General features: G+C 34.8%; 2 protein-coding genes across 15 annotated transcripts in view; one reads left to right on the plus strand and one right to left on the minus strand.

Moving 5' to 3' along the window:
* Window positions 1–3,805: 3,805 nt before the first annotated feature.
* Window positions 3,806–4,999, minus strand: LOC129256665 (UPF0739 protein C1orf74 homolog). Its single transcript, XM_054894828.2, has one exon. The coding sequence runs from the start codon at window positions 4,898–4,900 to the stop codon at window positions 3,899–3,901; it is 1,002 nt and encodes a 333-aa protein (XP_054750803.2). The 5' UTR covers window positions 4,901–4,999; the 3' UTR covers window positions 3,806–3,898.
* A 689-nt stretch (window positions 5,000–5,688) lies between these two features.
* LOC129256662 (trichohyalin-like) overlaps window positions 5,689–16,865 on the plus strand; it is a 103,537-nt gene continuing 92,360 nt past the window's right edge. For 9 of the 14 annotated variants that reach the window (XM_054894822.2, XM_054894825.2, XM_064097762.1 and 6 more), the window contains exons 1-6: window positions 5,717–6,009; window positions 10,942–11,144; window positions 12,466–12,612; window positions 12,947–13,219; window positions 14,098–14,183; window positions 16,583–16,755. In XM_054894822.2, coding sequence (XP_054750797.2) covers window positions 11,016–11,144; window positions 12,466–12,612; window positions 12,947–13,219; window positions 14,098–14,183; window positions 16,583–16,755 — 808 coding nt within the window. In that variant the 5' untranslated portion in view covers window positions 5,717–6,009; window positions 10,942–11,015. Of the gene's footprint in view, window positions 6,010–10,941; window positions 11,145–12,465; window positions 12,613–12,946; window positions 13,220–14,097; window positions 14,184–16,582; window positions 16,756–16,865 lie in introns of all 14 variants that reach the window. The other 5 variants (XM_054894823.2, XM_064097764.1, XM_064097767.1 and 2 more) reach the window with 2 other exon arrangements.

Raw genomic sequence — 16,865 nt, forward strand, 5'->3', positions numbered from 1 at the left:
CTTGAATTTCAATAATTTCATAAAATGAAGAGGTTTTACAGGCTAGCGTTCAAACTCACTCTACACTCCGTTTTGTTAACGATCAGCCATGCATGAAGTCCTTTGTTAACCATGCGATAGCTTCTGTGGGAAACCAGTGAAAACATGTTTATTTAATGAAATCATGGAAATACAAGCATTGTTTCGAGGGAACGTAACTTTTTTACTTCTTGACCATTTTTTGTGATTAAGGTATCAAATTAAAGAGCAGATATTGAACTTTATAGGCATGTGATTTTCTTTTGAAAATTCAGATACCCCCCCCCCCCCCCCCCCCCGCCAAATGAGTTTTTGGTATCCTTTCTTTCAAATTGTTTTTGCTCACTCATGCGTGAATGAGGAATAATCTAAGTAATATCAGATGAAAGTGGAGATTCTAAGCTTTATATTGGTAGGTCATTTGTCTATTGTATTTGTGATTAAGTTAAATAAATCATCGCTAAATCTCGGTTTCGTTTTTTCTGGGACGCACTGTATAGCAGGATAGAGAGATATTGTACTGTGTAAATATCTCCATGGAATAACCTTGCAGATCATGTCCACTTTGCCAAACTTTCATATTAGAGGGCAGGTTGAAAGTCCTTAACAAATTTAGTTTCCTTTTTTTTTCTCTAATTCACATTCTTAATAATGTGTATATACTGGTATCCTGCCCTGACAATTTTTTTATTTTTAGCAAAATGCTTAAGTTACTCTTCAAATACCATATCTTGTGATTGGACTTATTCTTCCCAAGTACGTTCATTAGAAGAAAAAAATCACACTTTTTTTTTTAAACCACTCTTCATTTAATTTACAGAATTGTGGCTTTTGAATCACCAACCAGGTAAAGAAAAATACATTATTTGTATAGAAAGGCCAACAAAAATAAGTTATTTTGTATATATAAACTACAAGAGGTACAAGTTTCACACAAATTAATATGAATGGTCATGTGTCAGTAGTCTTCCATTCCATCAAAGTCTAACTAAATTTACAAGTAAATGATTTTAAAGTTGAATAAAAAAATTTCCAACTGGAAAGAACTGTAGCTTTGTTGAAATTAATGTCTTCCTCTATCATTGCAGCACTACAGTACATGCAGATGACCATACGCTGAATATATACCTGAGGCTCTCTGCGGTCACACTGAATTTCATTTACTGTTTGAGAATTGCTTAAAAATAACTGCTCATATTCAGGGTAAAAGGATGATAAAAACTAGTACTATATTTGAATAAATAAGTTTAAAAAAAAAAAGTTTGGTGACTAGGTTCTAAACATGGGGGGTAACCTAGTATTCAAACAACTTTATATGAACTACTTTCGGACTTGTGTTATGATAACATTTAAACCAATGATCAAAAATAATTCCAGTTCATCTTTGAACATCTTTGTTCTAAAATATGTGGCATATAGCATGGTATTCACACAAGGCTCCACATTTTTTTCTCGGTGGCCCAATCAAAATCATCAATTTCAATTTTTGGTAGCCTGCAAAGCAAATTTGGCGGCCCTAAAACAATAGAAAACATAACAATTTATCAAAACTTTGGTAGCCCAATTGGGCCACAAAGTGTGGGCTTTTACAGAAATTTGGTGGCCCGACTCTTATTTAGAGTGGCCCCGGGCCTTTGCCAATGTCGAGCCCTGCCTGCATGTATTTATGCACCCTTTTGAATTAATGAAACTTGCCAAGAGACAAGTCTGAGCAAACTTTAGATCCTGGACTGAGATCGTTTCTGTAGGCCGTCGTCAGGGTAGGTAACTCTCAATAGAGACAGAAGCAAATATAACAAACAAAATTTGAAAAAGCGCTTAAGAAGAAAATATTACTATTAAATAATTCATATCAAGGCAAAACTGATTCAATGATGCACAGATCAAAGGGCATTTAAAAAATAATAATCTAGAACTGTGATATACACTACAGACTGCAGAGATCTCATCACACATGACCAAATCCTGTTCCTGTTCTTTTACACTTTGTTTTCGTACGGCTTTTCAGTGAGTTGAATCTTTTATTTCAGATTTAAGTAAAACGTATACAATTACAATATGTGTCATTTATAAAGTGTAATATAGTGTAATATATCAAGTGACCTTACCTTTTAATGAATGAAAATTATTATTACTTGAATTTCATTTTTGCAAATGTCAATAAAATGATTTATTAAAAGAGGAAAAAATTGAGTTTTGCGCAAGTTATTTTTTTGTTTTTTAGTTCTTAAAACATTTTCAATAATTCCATGTAAGAAATTGAAAACACTCAAAGGTGCTGGTATAAATAGTTTCCACCCCTAAAAACACAATACACATATAAAATGAATAATATGGCAGGCTAGTCCTTAGTACTCCTTACTGATCATTCATTAAAGGGATGGTCCGCACTGAAAATATCTATATACAGAGTAAAATTCACCGAGCAAAATGCTGAAAATTTCATCAAAATCGGATAACAAAGTTACTGAATGATCAATATTTTGTGAAAACAGTTATATATGCACATCGTAATGAATATTCATTAGGTGGGCTGATGATGTCACATTTCCACTTTCCCTTTACTTATTTTATTACATGATATCATTAATGTTTCATTTTTTCACTCATGTGTAAATGATGTGTCTCCATTATGATGACATAAGTTGTGGCAATAAACAACTTATGTATTTAATCAGGTGTCAATCCAATTGTTTAAGTTCTTGGTAAAAAAAATTGAATAAACTGAAATTCATACAATAAATACAAAAGAACAAGTGGGGATATGACATCAGCCCACCTAATGAATATTCATAAAGACATGCCTAGAACTGTTTCACCGGAATAATGCAAATCTTTAAAATTCAATAACTTTGTTATATTTTATCCGATTTTGATTAAATTTTCAGCATTTTGCTAGATGTGAATTTTACTTTATTTTATATTGAGTTAGAAATATCTCTAGCCTGGACCATCCCTTTAAAGACAATCTAAGAACACCATAAGATTCCCCTCTCATCCAAACTCACCCTTCAAACTATTTTACAGACATATTCACTCCTATTAATGATATCCTTTTTTGGTAAAAAGTAAAAAAAATATATATTTATATTCAGAGAACAATAATGAAATAATTCAAAATCATAATTCCATCGGGGGGGGGGGGGGGGGCACTTCCATTGAGGAGTGGATACCATGCGCGACCATGGGGTCTCGAAAAGCACCCTAAACACGTATTTTCCATATTCTGAAAATGCACCCCTTAACAAGTATTGGCGTGTGAACCCTACCCTAAACAAGTATTGGAAACAAAACAATACCCTTGGCAAGTATTCCCTGAATTGACCCCCTGAACAAGTACAGCAATGTTTTTATTGTTATATTCTCGGTCGTCGGTTTTACCTTTACCTACATCATTAGGTTTGGTACAGCCCCACATCTCGCGCAAATCGTACTCTAAACACGTAGTGTTGACTCTTGGGGCAAAAAGTACATCCTTTATAAAACATCTCAGTCTTGACTTTTTACACCCTCGCAATTTTGACCCTAAACACGTAGATTTCCTAGCAAAAATACATACACTTTTTTTATTATTTTAGTGTTTTTGACACCCTTATTACATTACGTACGTAACGTGCCCTATCTTGAAAAAGACATCCTTTTTACATGTTGTTTTTGGTCGCACATGGTATCCACTCGTCAACGTAAGTGGCCCCTCCGGGAATTCCATTAAAAAATTGAAGACAAATCCAGGTTGTATTGTTCTGCATTGATCCCTCTACTTTGGCAATAGAATTAATTTTCAACAATTATGCATTCTTTCGTAATGCACTGGTACTGCATGTATTCCTACATTTAATTGTTGGTCTGCAGGCCTAAAATGACTTGTTTCACAATCCATTCATAATGCAACTACCGGCAATGTTACCGTGTTACATTCAAAAGAAGCAGAAGTAAAATATTCACATAAATCTACAGCATGACATATAGACTCTTTCCATTTTGCAATTCGTTTGCTTGCATGCTCAAATAAGAGACTGGGAATACTGAACGAGTACATAACATGATCATGATTGCTCATCTCTTTTATAGATCTGCAAACATTCTCTGAGCCACAGTTGTTTGTTTTAACCATGCATTTACATGTACATTTGATGACACTGAGAGGAGTATAAGCAAGGCAATTGTCTTGAATATCAACTTGATACCAGTACAATACTGGGTATCCAAGCAAAAGGCCAAATATTGTTGATACATTCCAATGATCTTCGATATGAATAGTTGCTGCTACCTCACCGGAGCTCCGCCTTGGGTCAGCAAATTCAGCTTCAATCTGTGTTAAAATGTCCTTTGCTATGATCACTATCTCCTGAGTAATACTTCTGTCTGCCAAGGTTGGATTCAACAGTTTTCCACTAACATCAACCAAGGTATAAACTTGTTCATTTGGGTTCTCCTCTCCTGATCTATCAGTATCAGTTGCATCACTCTTCATGGTCAAAATAAAATGTTTGAGTTTTCTGATCAAAATTTCTTTGTTGAAGACAACTACATCATCCTTTATATTCAATGTACCAGTTGTTCGAATACCATGATTTGCAACCCTCTCACTATCACTATCAGGTGAGAGAGAAATGTCAGCTTTCTGTGTTTCCCACTTGGTCAATGATTCCATTTCGGCAACAAGTTTGTCCAAAAATTTTGAATCACAAGTTGAATAGTCATACAAAAAACTGGGTTTAATTCCTCCAATTACTGCCATTATGTCACTTGCTACATCCTTCCATCGTCTATGAGCTGCCTTCCCTAAGAATCGTGAAATCTGTTTCCGAAAATCCATACTTGTCAATTGTTTATGTAAATATGAATGGGCTTGGCAGCCGTGTAGTAGATGGTCCTGCATCCTGATGGTAGCTGCGTGTTGCAATGTGGATATATTAAGAGTTAATTAAAGATAAATGCCAGTTGTGGTAACGATTTCAAAATGAGTTCTTACACTTTACAAAATCCAATGTCATGACCACCAAAGTGTCTGTTTGTATAAAATAAATAAAAAATATGTGCCAAAGGCAAAGGATTCTGGAAAAAATTGCGTAATTGCTGAGAAATTAGCAAATAAGCACGGGATCACTCCTAGTACCAATGAGGTCCAAACATTGCACGGGATTCGGGTCAAGCGTCGGGCCGACATTCAAAGCAATAATAATACACTGTCCCACGTGCGCTTATCTGTGTTATATATGGGTGTTAGTGATCCCGGGTAGTGATCTTCAGTGTGAACATTTTTCAGCGTAGATTTCAAGATTTCACAAAGTTCAGTTTATGTAACTTTAGATCCTCGATAATATAATGACAATTAAGCCTGTTTTTACAGACTCTCTCGTGAAATCAGTGTTTCCTGCAACTACATTAATTTTTCTTTAACTCTGATACCGGTACGTCCTCTGATGAGCGCGGCCATGTTAGGATTTTCAGTTTCATTTCGGAAGACCATGCAAATATTGGCAAATATTTCAACGTTTGAATTAATTTGAAGTATAATTTTTCTTTTATTATTTCGTAATTATAATTATAAACATTTTATAAGTAAATAAATGAAAAATTGATTTTTTAAAATCTAATAAAAAAAATGATTTTTATATTTTACTTATTTTAAGGCTTAATTGATTGGCACCGGGTTGCCTTTGCAACACTGACGTCATACCCCAGCGCCTGGCGCGCGCCGGCTGACAATATCCGGGATCGGGAATAGAGTACGGTATCGATCACGTCATGACCAGTCGTAATCTTTGCGTTACTCTGTCCAGATTCGCCTAACTTTGTTAAATGGTCCGGAAAGTAGGATTATTTTCATAAATTCAGACTCCGCTTCAACTTCAACTCAAGCCCCAGGCCAAGCTCCATCCATCCTCCAGACTCAGCCCCAATTCAGCAGGCTCAGCTGACCTTACGGTGCAGTGCCAGTGCGAGGCCGACCGGCTTGCCAGCGAAGCAATTTTCGGTACAGACATGGTAATTCACAGCCCCGTTCATAACCCAGAGAGCTCCCGCCCGCGCAGCGGGCGGGAGCTCAGGGGCGGTATTCTGAAAACGTTCTTATCTTAATTTTGTTCTTATCTACGTCACGATCTCAAATTGGTATTCTGAAAACGTTCTTATCTTTTTCTTATCTTTTGTTCTTATCTTTTTCTTATCTTGCTAAACATCCTATGCTGAGCGCGTAAATGTATTACTCGCGCATATAATACAAAAGCGCGCTAAAAAGATAAGAACAAAATGAAGATAAGTGGTATTCTGAAAACGTTCTTATCTTTTCTCTTTCTTATCTTTCACGATATTTATGATAATATTTAAGATAGCTAGAGGGTTATCACATCTCACGATGTCCGCGTTCTTTCTTGCTTAAAATCGATGGCAACTAGTAGTACCAAGTACCCACAAGTATTTCTCCCACCCTTTCTTTCATTCACCCTTTATTTTCCCGTCTCTTTTTTCTATCCCTTTTTTCTTTCTTTCTTTCTTTATTTATTTTCTCTTTTTCTTCCTTTCTATCTGTCTGTCTTTTTTCCTTTCTATGTGTCTGTATTTCTTCCTTTCTTTAAGTTCATTCTTCTTTTATATTTTTTGTTTTATTCTTTTGAATCTTTTAATTTCTTTACTTTTCTTTCGCTTTGTTTCATTTATTCTTCATCGTTCTTCCTTTTTTATTTTCCCTTTTGATTTTATCCCTTTCTTTCTTTTCTCGAATAAGTCTTTATTTCTGCTTTTATTCTTTCCCCTTTCTCTCTTCCTTTCCTTTTCTTTTCATTTTTCTTTCTTCCGTCACATTTTTGTAATCTTTTTATTTCTTCCTTATTTTTTCTTTCATTCTTTCGTCTTTATATGTGCTTTTCCTTTTTCCCCTTTTTCTTTCTTTCTTCCTTCCCTTAATATTACTTTTTCCTTTTATTTCTTTTTTCTTTTCTTTGTTTTCTTTTTTATTTTTGGGTTCTTTTTTTTCTTTTTTCGTTCGTTCATTCGTTTGTTCTTTCTTTTATTTTTTTTCAATTTCTGCTTCCTGACACTCTTGTGTCTTATTTACTTTCTTTTTTTGTGTTTTATTATTATTCTCTCATTCTTTTTCGTTCATTCTTTATTTACTCTCTTTCTTTACTTTCCTCTCTGTGTCTTTCTTCTATCAATTAAAAAAAATATTTTTCTTCTTTCCATTAATGTTTTTTCGTTTTCTTTTTTTATTCATTCTTCACTTTTCTTGACTTTTTATTTTCCCTTTTCGTTCCTTTTCTTTATTTGAATTTACCTTTCTTTCTAGTTTTTATCTTTCTGTAATCTTTATTTTTGCTTTAATTTTCTTTTAATTTTTTCTCTCTCATCTCTATTTCTTTGTTTCATTTTCATTTTCCTCTCTTCCTTCACTTTTTACATGTTTTTATTCTTTCGTTTTCTCTTTCTTTCACACTGTCTTTTTTTTCAAACTTTTCTTTTTTACTTCTTCATTACTTCATTTTATCCTCTTTTAATCTTTTTTATTTTGTCCTTTTACTTTTTTCCTTTAAGTTTCTTTTCTTTCTTTATTTTTTCTTCCTCACTTTATCATTGATAATCGTTCTATTTCTTTTTCCTTATTTTTTTTTTTTTCTTAAGTCCTTTTTGATTGCTTACTTTCATTTACTCTTTATTTCTTTCATTATTTTCTGCTTTGTTCCTTTCATCTTTTTTTTTTATTTCTGCTTCATTCTGACACCTTTATGTCTACTTACTGTCTTTCTTCATATTTTATTGTTTATTCGTACCTGCTTTATTTACTTTTTTTCTTTCTTTATTTTGTGCACGTGTCTCGAAATAATTATCAGTCATTGCGTATAAAATGCCTATTTCGCGCAATGCGCCAGAAACAGTGTACGCACAGCGCCCATTATATTCTCTTGACATAAGGAACGCTTCTATTGGTTAAACTGCCAATATAAAGCGCATTTTGATTGGTAATATCCTAAAAATGGGCGTGTTGAAGATAAGAAGGAGGCAGTCCTTACAAAGATAAGAACGCGTTAAGAAGATTTTCAGAATACCGATTTGCAATGATTTTAGCGTCTTCTTATCTCAATGAGATAAGATAAAAGATAAGAACAAAGATAAGAACGTTTTCAGAATACCACCCCAGAAGCTTACCGTGTATTTGACCATATTCAGCGGACTAGGGTGATTTATGGTCTAAATATTTCTCCAAATGAATTGTGAAAACAGAAAGTATACAATTACCACGATTATATGGATGAAGGTCTAACGAGTGGCAGTTTCCTGACATCTGGGCACAGACTGGAACCTAAAAAAACCGAAAAGTTCTGTCCTCTACCCCAGTCTCGATCGGCCATTTTGTTACGATTTTTAACAAAAATGGCCGATCGAAACGGGGGTAGATCAAAAAATGGAGGGAATGTCTTCGAAAGTTTCAGGTACAACATACTAAAAGCTCAGGGAAAACTGACCAAAAAAATGGAGAAATGGCCCAAGAAGTAGAGGAATGTAGAATCTAGTTTTGAGAAAAAGTCATGTCCCATAGAGATTACACGCAAAATACATGTGATATAAAAAAAGTAATTATAATCTGTTTTATCTTGCTAAATTTTAACTTTTATACCTTTTAATTATCATGAAGGATCATGTACGAGGTGGTAAAAAGAAAAAAAAAAATGGAAAAAAAATAATCTTGTTTACCGGTACCCCAGGACTCGAACCTGTGCCCCCGAGAGCGCAAGTCAAGTGCGTTGTCCATTGAGCCACGATATTCCCCATTACACGTAAGCAAATTTGAGAATTACAATTCCAATTTTGCAAGTGAAAAACAGGCATGATCGCGGCATCTGATCAAAAAATGGAGGGCACACTTGCGAAAGCTTAGAATCTCAGCTCCAACATACGAAAAGCTCAGGGAAAACTGACGAGAAAAATTGAGATATGGCTCACGAAATAGAGGAATGTAGAATCTAGTTTTGAGAAAAAGTCATGTCCCATAGAGATTACACCCAAAATGAGTAAAAATGACATGCCTTTATTATTTGCAATTTTTCAGGATGATCCGTTCATCAAAATGAAAAATAAAGGCAATATCTCAGAAAGAGTAAGACCTGAGCTACATCATATAGAAAATTGGGCGAAAATTGACCAATATTCACGGAGTTAGAGCCTAATTTGCATAATTATTATGACGTCATAACAAGGAAAATTGATATTTTGACTTCCGACGCCATTTTGATGACGTCATAATGTAATTGAGGGACAATGGTGACATGAAATCAAATCTACAACTCATATTCTATCAATATATGAAAAAAAAATTGGGGGTCAACGGACTATTTAAAGAGCTACAGTGGGTGATTTCAAGTTCGGGGTTGGTGTTGGTGTTGAGAGCGTGAAAAGGCTGCTGAACCGAGCTGAGTTCAGAGGAGCGATACCGATCGCGTTATCGATAACCTATGACGTCACGCCTCTGTGTTGCGCCGCTGATCATCTCAACTTTACGCAAGAAATTCTCGACGACGAAAGTGAAATCGGGAATAAACTGCAATAAAATCTTATCATAGCTCTCATAAGGTCATAACACCTAATCGTACAGAATGCAAAGGTTAAAATCACTGCAATAATCAGAAAGCATAAATATTATCTTTCACTTAAATGTGTAAAACTCTAATGATTTTCGCTCATCTTATCTGTAAAAGATAATTTTACGGAGATGTTTCATCGTGTTCGCTGCCTGTTCGTGAGCTACAGTTCATCAACACCAACACCGAACTTGAAATCACGATTTTCCCAATCCCTGGGGGTTGGTGTTGGTGAATGGGGAAATTGCACGTAGATCGTCAACACCAGCCGAAGTGCTGGGTTCAGCAGAATACATTCAACACCAGCCTTCAACACGAACTGCCGGAAATACGTCATATTTTCCGAGGTCAATCCCAACACCAGCCTGATTTCAAGTATGGTGTTGTGGCTGGTGTTGGTGTTGTACCAACACCAGATTTCAACACCGTACTTGAAATCACCCAGTGAATTTACAATAGGCATGTTTTTGCCCATATATGGCCTATAGTGAGAGCTCGCGCGCACACGTGCTGCAAACTTTAACGGGTGTTAATTTCGTTATTAATGGTCGTAGAAGTTTGATCAAGGTATCAAATTGCTCAGAATTATATTAGCAATGCAATGATATAAAAAAAACGGTGTTTCTGCGTTGCGTTAAGGCGTTACGCGGGGAAACGCGCGCGCATAAGTGTGCGCGCGCAAATTTTTGAAATGCTTAAAATGACCTGAAACCTACCAAAAAAATTTTATAAGCCATTTGAAGAATTTTTTTAGCTTTGACGCGCGCGTCATGACATTTGATGACATTGACAGTTGAATTGGGCTACAAGACTTCAAGTTTAGTCAAAAAAGGAGAAAATTGTTCCTATTAAGTTCTTGCCTAGGTATATTTTGCAGATATTGAGATTTGAATTTTCAGGTTGTTAATTGCCAACTACTTTTAAAGATATGATTGGTGGCAGAATATTTATGATGTGTAGTCTTTGACGAAATAACACCTTGTCTGATGCCAAAAAAAAGTTTGTAGAAAAAAAAATAGCTCTCATAAGGTCATAACACCTAATCAGTAAACTTTTTGGCAAGGTTCTATTATGGATTATGGACCCACACACATACATTTATATTCACCCCCCCCCCCAACTTCCATTTTTCAACACTTTCAACTTAAGAAATAAGAATAACATAAATGAAAGTTTGAGTGTGGGATATAAAAATTACTCACACTTTTCAATGTTATAGTTTCTAACCAATACGCTTTGCATTTCTTATTAGTATTACTTTGTTGTCTGTAATTTTCAAAATAAAACAGCCCTACATGAAAGTACAATAATAATTCTTTTTTTTTCTTGCTTCCTATTCATACAGATGCAAAGTACACAGTAGTCATGATGGCAATGCCATTGAAGTTCGTAGTTTCTCAGTAATATTCATTCATCAAAATGGGAGTGGAATCTGAATTTGACACCATATTTGACCTCTTGGATGCCAGACAGAAAGGTTTCATAGAATACAATGAGATTCTTGATTTTTACCAGGCATTTTATTTTATGCCTGTTGCAAGAGATCAAGTAAGTTTATTTGCCTATCGATATTTAATTTCCCAAAATCCCATAATCGAGGGCAATTTTTGTATTTTAGTATTCATTAATTATCTGTGTTTATATTTGAACAACTTTTATATCATAAATAACAGCTTGTGAATAACATTGCAATTTAGTCTTGTCACAATGATAATATGACACTGTAGGGTTTGAAAATAAACACCTACTTGTATAATTGTTTCTGAGAGGAAGTAGTATCACAACAGCAACTCCATAGGAACATAAAGGAGATGAAGAAAATAAAATGAGATCTGTATCATGTGTCTATCTGTATTTGTATCTTTATTAAAAATATCTGTCTTCTTTATACACCTAGCATTCCCGACCTATATCAAAATAAGAAAAAAAAAGTAACATAACTATATTTATATAAACATACAGCTAACCATGCAATGAAGTGAAAGAAAATGTCGTAACCCAAATCATGGAAATAATCAGAAAGCACTAGGATGAGGATGGGTAAATGACCAGTGTGATTACATGTATGTAATGAATAATATTCAACAAAAGAACCAGATGTGAGGATGGAATGAATGAGCACATCTGTATAGGAAAGGAATGAAGATGACCAGAGAAGTACATGTAGGACAGTGACTGATGTGATGGATAAGAACAAGTATCAATAAATAACTGAAAAACATACCAAACTGAACTGAATTAAATACTTAACTGAACAGAACAGATGCATCCAAAATGTACAATTAAACTTCCTACAATATCAGATCTATCTATCATCTATTTTGTATAGGCCCATATCTTATAGATTAAACTCTTTCAAAATCTTTGATTCAGAAACATTGATATCAACCTTTTTAATAAAAGCTTAATTTAGAGGTCATGACAGAGATCATAATAATTATAATCTTTATAGAAACAATATAAAGAAGGGATGTCAAAGCTTTCCTGTTGAACCACACATGAACTAGTATAACTTGAGAGCTCAAAATTTATTCTTCCATCCCCCACACCAGATCTACCTGCAATTTTGCTGTAGAATGACTTGCTGATTGTTCAATCCAGTCAAGGGCAATTTGCCACCCCCTTAATGCACCTTTAAGAACTTTTTTTCAAGAGTCCATGTAAATTCTTATATCCGTATAAAGTTTCAGTGGGAACTTAATGAATTTTCTACTGACAATATGTAATATTTTTAGTTACATGTGTCTAATTTTTTCCCGCTATTACCTATTTCCCAATAGGCCTACACATTTGCTTCACAATACACAATACAAAAATCTTACTATATTCACTAACAAGTTTGAAATGTATTCTTCTCTTTGCAAATAAGGTACATGAAGCCATAAAGCATGTATGTGGCAAAGAAGCTGATGGAAGATGTGGGAAGAGTCAATTTTTAGATCTGGTGGTGGAATTAGAGCGGAGACGGCAGGTTGAACAAGGATCTTGGTGGGACTTCAAAGCTCTGGATACAAAGGTTGGTCTTTGACATTTATTTATTATAAGATTTTATTTTTTTTGTGGAGTAGTGTTCACCACTTGCCATGTACAGCAGTATTATTCAGTCATGTGGTTTCCATATTAAGCAAGTAATGATCAAGTCAAATGTGTCATGATAAACCCATTGTTTCCTTCTGTTTTGATTGCTGTTACCTATTTAAAATTTATATTGCTTCTCTGTCTAATTCAGAAATACTGGCCCATGATATTTTATCGACATCATGTGTACATGTACATTTATGTCATTTTTTACAGAAATAACAGAAAATATGTTTCTCAATATACAATTTTTACCATATTTGATATTCCAGGATGCAGATAGAATATCAGTAAAGGAAGGTCTGTTTTTGATGAAAGCTACTCACCAAGAACATTTTACAACCATCACATGGCAATCATTCCTTGAGTCTCGTTCACACCCTCATGAAGACATCAATTATTCTGAGATACGCATGTGGCTATGTAATTGGCCACTTCATGGGACACACTGTGGATATGATGAAGTCATTGCAATGGGAGAGAAGTTGGATAAGGAAAAGAAGAGACAGGATATGCAGAGGAGGAAGAAAGTGATGAATCTTGAGGTAGTTTAAGATTGAAGAAATTTTACATGGTCTTAAGGGGGACTTAGCGTAAGGATTGAATTTGGCCCTTAACTTAATTTTGATGAGTCTTTGGCCTTGAATCTTTTGAACCAATATGTAGGCCCATCACCATTAAATGTTACGATTCATTGTCCCCATCATTATCTTGACTTGGTATCGACATGATACATGTATCTCCACATTAACACACCCCATCAGTGCGTTTTATCTTCATCAGCACTTACACAGGAACAAGAAGACAAATGGTGCATCGAGTCTGTTGCTCAGGCACACACTCAATTCGAAATTATTTACTTAAATATGTTTTCAAATCCCAACTTCCAAGAATAAGCAGTATGACCTGAATTTAGGACACAGTAATTGATAGCATCATCATCTAACATTTGAACATGACATTGACTACTTTGTTTTAATAGTATAAAAATTGTAATGAAAAGTCATGTGGCACACCAAGAATGTGCAAGAATGATGTACCAAATAAGTGCTAAACCTTTTTGGGGGCATTCTCATTAACCGTTGACTTTATGACCAGAATGCAGATTTTTTTTGCATGCCATAATAGATGTTTTTATCCATGTTCGTACAGCAGCACATTCTATAGACACATGACAATGAATTAGTAAGACGGGTCACAAGAACATGCATCTCCAAGCTCCCCACATAAATTTTTGTCTGTGAATATATTTAATGATTGGTCACATCAATGTAGTCACATTGATCTCACCTAGTGTGTCCAAGCTGGCATTGTGTACTATATATGTTGCTATCATAACATTGATCGACAGAATGACAAGTTGTTAAACAAAAGTAAACTACATTCACTGCTCATATCCTAAAATCTGTTCTCATGTTATTAGGATGATTTCATCAAAGCAATTGAAGCTCAGGAAAAACAACAATACAGCAACAAATTCAGGAACGAGGCCAAGCGAAAATTGAACAGGTATGATAATTACTCTGCTCTGTGGCCCTATGCAGAAAGAGTTGCATTTAAATGCAACTCAAGAAATAAGAGGGCAAGTCTCTAATAATTTTGTTTCATTGGTGTAAAGGAAACCAAAACCCAAGAAGAGAAGAAATCTTATTGGAAAGAGTAAAATGATAGGAACAATTTAAAACAAGTTTCATCCAAATCGGTTATAAAATAAGCAAGTTGTGGACGTTTAAAAATTCTTGTTTTACTTTTTTTTTTATTTGTATGTTCTTATTTACATCGTCACTGTACATTGAACAAAAAAAACAGCATGATATACATTGAAATTCAACATAAAAATTTTGACAAAATTATATAAGTATAGTAAGCAAACAAAGTCAACAAAGTCTTGTTGTACTTTCTATAGGGATCCTCAAGTTGGCAAACATGCTTCCATTACGTCAAACCCTCGCAGAATTTGCCGCCGCAGCAAATGGTTTTGCTACGGTCCTATACCCCCTTAACAAAATCCTCAGAGAAACCGAGATATTTCACTCCCAAGCGCTATCAACCCTGAATCGCCTGATAATCCCTCTTATGTAACGTTTCTCCTCCGCAGGCGCAAGCCAGAGGGTTAGACCGTACAACAGCTGTAATATTACGTAAGAGCAGCTCTGCCTGTAGTCGGCCTTTCAGAATTAAATTATTGTATTTGATATTAAATCAATTTTTCAAAGGCATGTCGTATTTTCATTTTTGAAATTCAATGTTAATTTGTTTTCAATTTCGAACGAAGAAAATCGGCCCCGAAAAAAGGAAAATGTTACAGAAAATATAATTAATTGCATGCGCTGGTAAGCCGCAGGGTTTGATTGAATCGTCACGCTTCGTATGCAAAGCGCTATCAACCCTGTATCGCCGATAATCCCTCTATCAGGCAAGCCGACAGTAGACCGTAAATAATAGGTGATATTACGTAAGAGCAGCTCTGCCTGTAGTAGGGCTTTCAGAATTAAATTATTTTATTTGATATTTAATCAAGTTTTCAAAGGCATATTGTATTTTGAAATCCAATGTTATTCTGTTTTCAGTTTCGAACGAAGAAAATCGGCCCCGAAATAATGAAACTATTAAAGAGAAATAAAAATAACTGCATGCAATGGCGAGTATGCTTGAATCGGCACGCTGCGTATGTAATTGCACTTCAGTTTTTTCAGAACCATCGAGGTCAAGAAACTCATGTTCAGATACTTGAATAACTGGCCCGGGGTGATGATATTTTCCATGATTCATAATCGGGATTTGTTTTCTACAACGACGAATTCGCATCATGAAAATGGCTGATTTTGTGGACAACTCTCCATTTGTTTTGTACACAAATTTTCAGATTTTCCCCTTTATTTTACATATTTCACATTATCTCCTCCTGACCTTGACATATGTGGTGTGAAACTGTGAATTATATTTTCCCATGACATATGTTGTGCTTAGAAGGAGGCAAGATGCAATTTGAAAGAATGTGAGGAAATTTTTTGTACAAAACAAGTGGAGAGTTGTCCACAGAATCAGCCATTTTGAAGCACATTTGCCAATTTGAGGATCCCATAGAAAGTACAAGAGTTTTCAAACTTCCATAACTCGCTTATTCTATAACCCATTTTGAAAAAACAAGTTTTAGATTGCTCTTCGCATTTTATTCTTTCTGATAAGATGGATTTTCTCCTTGTATTTCGGTTTCCTTTAAAGTAGAAATATATTGCCGTTCCAAAAAATGGGGAATTACATATCAAATTCAAGAAGAAAATAAGAAGAACACGGTGGTGTGCTTCAGTTATCATGAAGACCAATGAAACTCAGTTAATTGATAGTTTCTACACTCACTGAATACTTCGATCACGAAATGGACAAAAACTCAGAAGTTCATCTAGATTTGGATTTCGAAATTCATGATTTTTAAGAAGAGGTAATGGATGATAAAGATTCTAGCTCTAGTGAATAACAATTACGGGAATGAAGGTAAATTAGGGGGATTACGCCGGTTATGGTGAGTCAGAAAAATTAATCTGCTGATACCAACTCATCCAGCTGCTATAGCTGCACCGTGCATATCCATGAAAATCAAGTCCATGACCACATCTAGATCTACAGACATGAGGCAAAACCATCGTTGTAGAAGCAAAATCCTGTTGTATATAACCCCTTCCCTAAATGGTGTGATCATTTTACTTGAGGTAAATGTTGAGTGCATATTAATGACCTGTGATTTAAAAAATGCCAGGTGAATGAGGGTTTTTTTTTTTTTTTGTATAGCACCACAAATGTTGATGATAGAAATGTATAACGCATTTGCTCAAAAGGTGCAGAAGTGTTTACTGATTGTGATATATATTGTATTTCACCTTTTTGAATTGTACATATTTATTTACCAGGTGGGTCCAGCTAGGAGTAGAGTCCTTATTATTTGATGATGGATATGATGCCTTTGAAGGAGATGGTACACAAAGAAATACAGTCTCAGTCCAAGATCTTATGGAAGCTATGGATGAGAAATATGATATTCTGAGAGAGAAACTCTTATGGGAAGCCACTCAGAAACATGTCGGTAAGTATAATCAAACAACAATGAAGTATTTTTATTAAAGCAAATCTGAGAGATGCTAGAGTGACAGTCAACAATCTTTAGTGTAACTACACTCGACTCTACACTCAGGG

Source organism: Lytechinus pictus, chromosome 3 (genome assembly GCF_037042905.1).
Source record: "Lytechinus pictus isolate F3 Inbred chromosome 3, Lp3.0, whole genome shotgun sequence".
Classification (NCBI taxonomy): Eukaryota; Metazoa; Echinodermata; class Echinoidea; order Temnopleuroida; family Toxopneustidae; genus Lytechinus; species Lytechinus pictus.